Source organism: Abramis brama (assembly GCF_963993115.1).
Source record: "Abramis brama genome assembly, chromosome: 17".
Classification (NCBI taxonomy): domain Eukaryota; kingdom Metazoa; phylum Chordata; class Actinopteri; order Cypriniformes; family Leuciscidae; genus Abramis; species Abramis brama.
The window spans coordinates 14,733,597-14,744,462 of record NC_139979.1 but is presented as its reverse complement, the minus strand read 5'-3'; the positions used below and the strand labels follow the sequence as shown (position 1 = coordinate 14,744,462).

The window sequence follows — 10,866 nt, the reverse complement described above, 5'->3', positions numbered from 1 at the left end:
TTAAATCACCCATCTCAAGCAGACGTCATATGAAAATATCCAAACACGTTAAATATTGGAGTGAAAATACACTAGAGAGAGAATTCACTTGTGTATCACGTTTATTTTGCACATTCAGTGGGGTGTTAAGAACACTAACATACAGGTGGGTGTGTAATATTAGCAGAGATCTCACAGCATTTTGTAGTACATTATACGTCAAATATTCACAAGATATATTTTATATTTTTTAGTTTGCACTAATACAACATTTTTCACAGTTTCCTGCCAATTTAATTTTGAACACCAAAGCGTTTGTGCTTAGGTCACAAATTACTTTGTCATTTCTTTTTTTTCCCCCTTCATTTTTAAAAATGTATTGTTTTTTTTTTTTCTCTCCTGTGTGTTGTTTCTCACATGGGTTGAATCTTTTAATATCTTTCCATTTTGCCATGACAGTGATCCGACACAAAGAAGAATCTTCTACATGAAAGCCATTACTGGGTGGATAGAGTGCACTTTTATACAGGGAGTGTGAATTTAGCATGTTAGACGCTTGAATGGAAAGGAGGCATTTTTTCCATCTAGAATTACAGTTTAGAATCTTACACCTCTATGATAGAGAAACCATGTGCCATACGACCAGCTGACTGCTAGTGGCTAATCTGTGGGGAATTAAGTGGAAATGTTTGCTATGTATTTTTGAGAAATGACACCCTGTTTTGAGCTTCCCAGATCAGTGATGGTCCCTGCTCTGCTGGGTCTGTTGAATCCTGGGCAGATTTCCTACTTGGCATGGGGGATCAAGAATGTAAAGGATTTGGTTCCTGTTCTGATTCCTGAACGGTCAATTTACAATTATTTTTTAGTATTTTTAAGGAATAAATATTTAAGGGAAAAATGCAATTGCATTGCCAAATGATTAAATAATTTCAGTAATAAATACATTTAAAACAATTCTTTTTGATTTTTTTTTTTTAGAGGCCGCATAAATGCAGTCCAATAATTGTTCTTAAGTATATATACTAAAAATACCTAAATATGTGACAACTTTTTATTTATTAATATTTATAAAATACTAATGAAAAAAAATACATAATGTATTTTTTAAAATGTATTTACTGTAGTTGTGTTTGACAGTATGTCTACAACTATTGATGTAGTTGTTTTGTGGGTTTGATACATTAAATAGAACCGACTCATTAAGAGTCCTTTTGTTTTTAGAGAATTGTACTAAACTGCATTGTACATTTTTCATTCATTAAAAAGAACCGGCTCATTAGAGTCATTCGTTCAGGAAGCATACTACACTGGTTGCACAGGTTTCAATTCACTAAAAATAAATTAGTAACTTGTTCTGTAATTGGAATACACTGGGTTTGCTATCTGTTTACCGCTGTAGATTCAGTAGTGTTTTTGTGGCGCTGCTGAATAAATTGTGCAGGAAACTGAGAAAACAGGAAACAGTTTTTTAATACGCTTCGTCTGCATCAGCGAAAAAATTCATGTGCGAGAATTGTTAATGGAGTCGAACGTCATTTGGTTCCAGTATTTCTTTCTAATGGAATCATTTCTTATTCTCGGTTCCCAACCTTAATTCTGCATCCATATGAAATACAGACAGTTCTTTGTTAGCAGTGAGGAGCACCAAGCAGAGATAAAGGCCCAGGCTATCAGCAGGCACACTGGCAAACCATCTAGATCTTGAGGGTAAGCACACTCTAAATCAAATAAATGACTACCAATTTTCATCATAAAAGAGAGATGTGGAAAAGTGGTATAAGACAGAAAAGGGGGAACTGAGGTGAAGGAGATATGCTAGAAGAATAGACAAGACGTGTTGTGACTGATAGAATTACATGAATACATTCCCTCTTGACTTTATGAACTACAAATGATATACCGCTACATGTCTTTCCATTTCCCATACATAACACCAGAGGGCTCAAAATGCCCCCTTAATATGCCAGAGCTTTCCATCTCTGAACTACGAACACACCGCTTTGTCTATCTCTATATCACACAGGATTTAAAATGACAGCGGATCCAATCTACCTTAAAAAGAGCATCTGATGACATGGGCTAGTAAAGTCTACGAAACAGTGAACCTCTGTTTTATGGTGAAGTGAAGCTCTGATGTATGAAATTCATACAGACAGTGACATTCAGAGTTTGTTTGTAGCATAGCAGTGCAGATTAAGGTTTTCAGGGCCAGATTTATCCAAAGTGCGTGATGAAATTGTTGCACTAGCAATAAACCAGGCCCAGAGTGCTGCCAAAAGGGTTATTGTTGTACAATCACATGACTCAACTTATAGCTGTGGAGAATGTGACACAGCAGGAATCTTTGAAACATCTCCAGCCAAAGCGAAACAGAACAAATCTTTTGCGTAGATCATACAACCTATGCGTCACTTCGGTGCATTGCTCAAACAGTGGAGAATCAGTACATATCAAAAGCCACTTATCACAAGCTCCCCTTGATGCAAGTTCCAATAATCAGATGCCTAAAAACAGAGCTTGTTTAATGTGTGTCGGCATCACAAATCCACACAATGCCCCATTCTGGAGTGAAACATGGAGTGTTAAGACATGCGATAAGTTTCATTAGGACATTTACAGAATCCTAAACCTCAAACCCCTAACAGTCTTTCAATATTTTGGTCTCGTTTATTATTTATCATGTATGTTTATGTTCTGGCTGTGTGTGTGTGTGTGTGTGTGTGTGTGTGTATGAGCATCTGAGCGAGAAAGTAAGAGTGTAGTTGTTTTTTTTGTTTTTTAAAGATTCATTTCCGAGGCCAGTCATAGCATCAGCAATGACGTAAATGTTGGCTTAAGTCTTTCTTTCTTTTTTTTTAAGTCCTCCTGAAGATCAGTTACCTTCCAAGTGACGGTAACAAAGGCATATTTTCCCAAACTCTCTGTCTCTGTTATTCCTGTGTGCCTGTGTTTGAGTGTGTGCAAGGAGAGAGTGTGGTGAAGCTCTAATATTCATTGAGTGTGTGCCATTTTGAGATTTGGCGTCGTGGGTTTTGGCAGACCTCCTGCCAGTGGGCGGCACCCGAGGGGCAGGGGCTGTTTGCGCCGAGCACCAGCCGTCCCAAGGCCTGGTTTTTAGTAGTGCGGTCAAAGTCCATGACCAGGAACTCAATAGAGATGTCTGGCAGCAACTCAGCAGGTACATCATAGATGAAAGATTCATTAAAGACAGGGTTGAGTGTGCTCTTCTTCACATGCGTTTTCTTTTTGGCAATGCGCTTGTGGCCATAGAACACGTTTAACTTCACATATGGATCTGGGACACAAGATAAGACAGGCCATTTGATTAGATATTTAGAAGAAAAAATACTTACATTTCATATTTGAAAATATTGCATTTAATTATACACTGTAAAAAGGTCTGTAAGATCTGTAAGATTACAAAAATACTTTTATTCAGCAATTTAGCAAAATTGTCAAAGACATTTATAATGTTAGAAAATAATTCTATTTCAATTGAATACTGTTCTTTTGAACTTTCCATTTATCAAAAAATCCTGAAATGGTTTCCACAAAAATATTAAGCAGTACAACTGTTTTCAGCAACGATTATAATTTAAGAAATACTTATTGTGCTCCAAATCAGCATATTAGAATTATTTCTGAAGGATCATGTGACACTGAAGACTGGAGTAATGATGCTGAAAATTGAGCTTTACCATCACAGGAATAAATTACATTTTAAAATATATTTAAATAGAAAATTGTAATTTCACAATATTGCTGACTTTTGATCTAATAAATGCAGCCTTGGTGGTCATTTAAGACTTACTGACTGATAAAATCTTACTGACCCCAAAACATTTGAACAAAAATGTACACAAGAAAAAAATATATGCATATATACTTACTTCCAGATTGCCCAGTGATGTCCAGTTTTGGAAGGTGTTTCGCTTTTAACACCACCACGCTGAGTCTGTGAGAAACAGGTTGATAGGACAGAGAGACCAGCAGCTCTCCATGGCTTACACACTGGAGAAATCAAATACACAGACACAAAAGTCAAATAAATTGCTTCTCTCATACATTCTTAATTGCAAGACAACCATTTTTTTTATTTTTTAGACCAGGTTTAATATTGAGGTCTTAAATCAGCTGTACATTTAAGAATAAGACCATGGGTCCTCTGTGTACCTCCACAGTACTGGGAGAACTGCAGCATAAGCAGGTAAGTGAAAATGTCATAGCAGCTCTTCTACGCATGGTGTATTAGCAAAGTAACAGATGCATTAATGATAAGTGCAAAATGACTGGGCTGATAACTCATTTTTAACTTGTTTTCCATTTATCTTGGCAGCTCAACTTGTTGAGTTTTGGTTCGTTTCTGTGCGGAGGCACGAGGAGGCTTTCATGTATGTGCCAAAAGGATTGTCTACGCATCATCTAAACCCACTCAGTGAGCAGGAGGATAAGCACATTTATCAATGACTACAAACTACAGTAGGAGGATGGGAGTGATGATTCAGTGCTGAGCTCATATAAGTGTCAGACTTATAAAAAGAACCCAGATGAATCAGTCACACAGCGGCAGCATGAATAAAATGCATAAACTAATTGTTAAAATTAAACTGAAACATGTGTTTAAGGAAAACTAAATGTATTTAGCTTAAAATCTTCAGAAGAATTTGTCACATTAGTTATTGTTATTGATGGGTATAAACTAAACTTACAGCAATGTTCTACTGTGTGGTTGTTTTAATATTGAAATATAATATATTATACATAATGTAAAAATATTATACGTGTAATGTTGATATTTTTCATATAATAAAAACGTAAAATATTTTATTTACTTAAATTTCCCTTCATGTGGTTCTTTTTTCATGCAGTACAGATTAATTTCAGGAAATAACTGTTGAATTAAATCTGAATTAAATGAAAACTGTTTAATTAAATCTGAAATGGGCTCTAAATAAATGCCTTCCTGTAGCTTAAACAGTAGAGCATGGCACGAGCAGTTGCCAAGGTTATGGTTTGATTCCCAGGGAAAGTAAGAACTGATCAAATGTGTACCGTGAATTCAATGTCAGTCATTTTGGATAAAAACATCTGCAAAATATACCAATATTTCAAATAATATTAATTATAATAATACAGACAATTAAACAAAAACCTTCAGAGGAATTAGACTTAAGTCAGCGTAGTTATTGTTCCTTTGAGGGTTTTCTTTTTTTTTTAAATATTAGCTTGAAATATTATTCTGTATCTGGTTTCCTCATATATATATAATGACTTATAATATATATAATGACTATTAATTTCATTACTATTATCAATTATATTATATTATGAAAAAAATTATAAATATTCATATTAAATAAAAATATGAACATTTGTATTGTTTGTGTTATGCTCGCTCTCACCTGCATATTTCTCTTCGTGATCTGTTGCGTAATATGGACCCGGCCTGTACTCGGGTCTACACCTGCCAGAGGAACCATCGCCTCCCCAATCACATCGTCTCGTGAGAACCGGTCAAAGCTCAGCACCAAGAAATGCAAAGTGAGATCCGACAGGGAGCTGTACGGCACACCGTAAAATGTGAAGGTCTCATCAAAAGCAGGCTCCAGAGTCTTCCTCAGAACACGAGTCTTAACACGATGTTTCTTCTCTGGGAGAATGGTCATCTTCACATAGGGGTCTGCACTGCCCACCTGGCCTTCCACTGCCGGTAGCCCCCGAGCTTCCAGGATGGTGACCACCAAGGCCTTCTTAGGGAAGTTATAGTCGATTGCAATGCTGAGGTCCCCCCTGCTGGACTCATCGGCAGGGGTGAAGGGTGTAGCCGTGCTGGAAACCGTAGTACTGGAGGTCTGACTGCTGCTTGCAGAGCTACTGTCCAGACAGCAGTAATCCGCACGCACGGGAAGCTCCCTCTCCAGCCTGGGAACCTCGTGGCCACTTTCCCCGAGCCTCATCTGCATTTGTTTCTCTCCCAGCATGCCGCGTTCTGCTGCCGAATCCATATCTACCAGCACCACTGGGCGGCCCTTGCTGCCTTGAGCCCCATCAGTGGTCTGGGACCTTGCCTGGCGTGCCACCCTAATGATCCTCTTGCTGTTGGTCAGCGCGTCAGGGTAGATGCTCATTCCTTTCAGCATGTGAATAAACTTGTACGGCGGGTCTGTGAGAGGGTCGCTGTGTTCCGATTGGATGCCATGGAGCTTGTAGTTCCTCCTGTTGTAATGTTTCTGACAGCAAGTCCACATAAATATTAACGCAAAAACTGCAACAACCAACACACCAGCACCGATAAACCCCGCCAGCACTGGGGACATATCTAAAAGAGAAAAAAACAGAGACGGAAAAGTAAACAGACTGAAATACAAACAACTTGATCACATACATTTTTCTACATTCACCAACAGTCTAAACATACCTGAAGATGTTCACAGGCTTGAATCTTAAAAATAAAACAAGTCTTTCTCGTTCTAGAATCTAGATGGTTAAAGCACAGCAGCTCTGAAAATGCAGACTGACAAACCCACGGAAGACTTGCTCTAATATCTACTTCATGCCCACTCCACCCGCATGATGCAGAGGAACACAATCCCACACAGAGACAAGCCACTCCATAACAAACTACTGCATCCGGTCTCACTCTGCAACATAGGTATGAAATATCATGAAATCCTATCATATCATTCTGTCTAGGTGTCTTTACGCTTCTGTTCTGTATAAATGTAATGATGCATCAAAGCGTTTGTCAGTCACTGTCTAACAGTAGTTTTCAGGTACAGAAATTGAATAATCAAATGTAAAATAAATTAAAGATGAATCCTTATTAATGTTACAAAAAGCTTTTCAGTCAAGAGTAGTGAGCGATTTCCTTGTCTTTTGTTGTTTGATTAACATTAAAAACGCAGACAGCAGCAGGAATATTAGGCTGCTGATCTTACGTTTGATTTGATTTTTGAATTGACCAGAATTGACTGTGCTGGCTTATCTAAAACCAGGAAGTGGCCGTGCATATAGTCCATTGCGATAAATCGTGCAGCCCTAACTTACGACATATTGACTATGTTAATGTTTTGCTAGGATACTCACCAAGTCAGGCATTTTGACATAATTTTTGTGTGAATTTGCCCGTTCAAGCGCAAGAGTTGAAAGAGAACTCAATATTTGTGCGCAGACCCGGCTTTCCGTGTGTTCTCAAGTTCTCATTCGTATCTTCTTGCTCTTGAATTTTTAAATTGCCATGGCTTCAAACATGCGCAAATGAGTTTAGTTTAAACACAGATAGCAACGTGTGCTGCCCAGGTCTCACCAGCGCTCACGCGCAATCAACACTGATGACGGCGTAAATGACTGGTCATGTTTGAGCAATGAGCATACAGCACTCGCATTGAACAAAGTTTACAAAGAGTGACTGTTTTGTTCATATTTTTTGATCATCGCTGTTGTGACATATCGGGAAGCCAGAATGCATATCCATCGACAGAAACATACATTAGCGGAACTCGTTCTGTCTGTTTTACACGTTATTTTCAACAAACCATGTATGCGTTTTCAGATTTGAGATGGTACGGTTCGATTTGAGAACCGTTACACCCCTAATATATATATGTAGGCTATGTATATATGCTTGTGAGACTTTTAAAGAAATACATTTTTATCCTAAAATTTTTATCTGATCAAAAGATTTGCTGTTATATTTCTCTTTCTATTCATCAGAAAAAGGATCATGGATTCAACAAAAAATATTAAGAAGCTCAACTGTTTTCAACATTGATAAAAAATCTGAAGGACAGTTATTACTAGAGCTTTCTGTCCTTGTGTTGTCAGGACACAGTGACATAAATTAAGACAAAGATTGATGACAGCAGAACAGAAACACTCCCTGCGGGAGAGTGTGTTTGTGTATGTTGCTGATATATGGCGATTGTAAGATGTAAGATGAGCTGCTCAAACATGGTTTGATTAACAATGAATCTTTATGCTGAAATCCACGCTCTATCCACCCCACAATGCCATTTTATAAGGTCACAGTGACCAAACTTATGAGATCAGCAGGTTTACTGGATGCCTTTTTTTTTTTCGTTTTTTTTTTTTTGATGGAGGAAGACAAAGATTCAGAAGAGAATGTGAAGGTGAAGGCAACAAAACTTCAAATAAGAAGAGAATAGTCATTACAGCCAAAAAAATAATAGCATGATGGAGCTACAGCCAAAATTAACAGCACAAGGCAGACAGAAAGAGATATTTCCAGTGCTCCACCCAGCATGTTGTTCTTTGCTCTATTACTCTCACCAAACCTCAGACAAAGACCCTCACCCCACTTGCTAGATGACGCAAGACTTGGGTAGGCTCCAAAAAAACAGCTGCTCCAATTACCTGGAAAAATCCCATGGGCCATAGATGCGCATGAACCAAAAACACACGCAAACAAAGAGGATAGATAAATGAATGAATGAGATATTTATATAGCGCATATCCTACTACTGTACATCGAAATTGCTTTACAATCAATGACAGGTTTCTCTCCTCAGCCACCACCAGTGTGCAGCATCCACTTGGATGATGCGTTGGTAGCCACAGTACAACGGCAGCCACAGTACACACCAGCTATAGGTGGAGAGGAGAGAGAGTGATCGAGCCAATTCAGTTGATGGGGATTATTAAGAGGGCTTGATTGGCAAGGGCCAATAGAGGGAATTTTTACACCCTTACTGTTTACGAGAAGTGCCATGGGATTTTTATAACTACAGAGAGTCAGGACCTCGGTTTTACGTCTCATCCGAAGTACGAAATACCCACCTCATGCACACTTAAACAGTTTTGTTAGAGTTTTTTAATCAATGCAGTGAGAGTAGAAAAGTCTCTGACCACCAAACCAAGACATCTCTATGATTAAATTCTTGGTGTATTTCTCTGTATTTCTCAGGATATAAATCAAAATAACAGAGCCCTGATAGGTGTGTCTAGACTGTGGACACGGTAGAGTGATCAAATATCAAACATCAGAGATGATCTGTCATGGGTGATGGTAGCTTAATGATTAACTCATTGCTAGATAAAATACATTACAGATTGGACTGAAGGATGGGAAGACCTGAGAGGATTACTAAGAGCCCTATCAATGTTACAGCAATCAGTGAACTGTAAGATCCTTCATATAAAAAGCATCCACTAAATGACAAACAAGCTGTATTTGGGTGAAAATGACGGGTTCAATGTTATGTGCTCTGACTTTCCAATACCAGGTAATGGCCATTTACATCTACAACAGCAATACTGTCTGCAATACAATAATTAGTACTGCCAGTTATTCCAGCATTATGGTCTCAGTGTGGATGTCAAACCAGAATGATGCAGCAAAACAGAAAAAACTCAATCTTGACCCATTTAAAGTCACAATGTAACAAGTAGTAAGAGCTCTTTTTTTCTGTATTGTGACGTGTAATGGATTATCGTAAAAGAAAAATTTTCATGGCTGGAACTTGATTGGATGGAGGAAGATGTGAATGCGAGCTTGCAGTCATTTGTAAGAAAGAGGCGGTGTTTAAGCAGAATAATGATTGGAGAAGTCACCAGAGAGAAGTCTGGTTTTACTAGAAGATCAAGTGATAAAAATTTTGTAAAAAATTACGATGTTAAAAAAATAAAACATGCATGGATATTGTTCACAATAAAATCATTAAGATGCATTTAGAAAATAGGGTTAAATTCCATTTTTCATGTCGATTTTAATTTAAAAATTAACAACAGGTTAACTGGTTGTATCCCATATATATAAGATCTGTTATCGTAAAACATGGCAAAAAATTATTTTATATGCACAATACTGTCTTACAAGATTCTAAAAGAGGTCCTTGTGTAAATCGTGCTCAGCCCACAGTGAGGGTGGGTGAAGAAACTGTGTCTGGAGCATAAATGTCTCTCGGAGACTGATGCCAGATGGAGGTGGGCACTGTGGTGCCAGCTGGTGCTGGCATCAGATACGAGGACACTCCTTTCCGTCATGCTATCTCACACCCTCAGACACGACACTCTTATAAAAAAATATACATATCTTAAAAGATAATACTTCATAAATCGGTTTTGTAATTCAAGTGAAAACAAATTTGTCTTCATTAAGATGTATAGAGAAAATCAATTCTGTATTATTTTGATTTATACTAAAATTACTGTATTTACAAATGCCCATAGGGCCATTAAAATAACCTAAAACAACTTAAGATTATAATTCACTGCCTCTACAACTGTTTTTCTTTTTTTTAAGTAAAAAAATATTTATCCAGTAAATCATGATCGACAGGAAAAGTAATTGTGGCTTTGAATTTTGCGGATATTGTGGGGCCTTGGAGTAAAAAAAAAATGGTACCAGCCAAAGAGCAGCTGAGCAAAAGATGTTTTGAAAAAAAAAAAGGTGTCTTTTTTTTGTCCATGATACAAATGAAAGTCTGGGACATGAGGGTGTGTAAATGATGACAACATTTTGGGTATTAGAAATTGTTCTATAAGAGGGTTTTGAACAAAATGACTGAAACCAGCATTCAACACCACTCCTAAAGACAACACACATTTGAATAATTGTACTTTTGACTCAAAATCTTTCAGTTACTGATATAGAGCCCGTATGCTCAATTCCAGCCCATATAGCTGGTGATTTTGAGGACACATGGGTGGAGACTGTAATCTCAGCGGTGCGCGTTGTTAACAAACAAAGAGCCCTCGGGTCCAGTCCGGAATAGACATCACGTCATTCCTGCTACAATCTCACTGCGCAATGTGCGCATCACTCCATTAAAACACTTTAGCACCATGCATTCAACGTTCACAAACGCTCGCTATATAATAAATCACTACCTGAACAACAGATAGCCTACTGATGTCGGTTAAATA

At 37.8% G+C, this 10,866-nt stretch overlaps 1 protein-coding gene across 1 annotated transcript in view; it reads right to left on the bottom strand.

Moving 5' to 3' along the window:
- Positions 1-83: 83 nt before the first annotated feature.
- The window catches only part of syt11b (synaptotagmin XIb), an 11,190-nt gene continuing 407 nt past the window's right edge, over positions 84-10,866 (bottom strand). The window contains exons 2-4 of the mRNA XM_084088153.1: positions 5,385-6,301; positions 3,873-3,993; positions 84-3,277 (exon numbers count right to left, since the gene is read on the bottom strand). Coding sequence (XP_083944279.1) covers positions 2,967-3,277; positions 3,873-3,993; positions 5,385-6,301 — 1,349 coding nt within the window. The 3' untranslated portion in view covers positions 84-2,966. The remainder of the gene's footprint in view (positions 3,278-3,872; positions 3,994-5,384; positions 6,302-10,866) is intronic.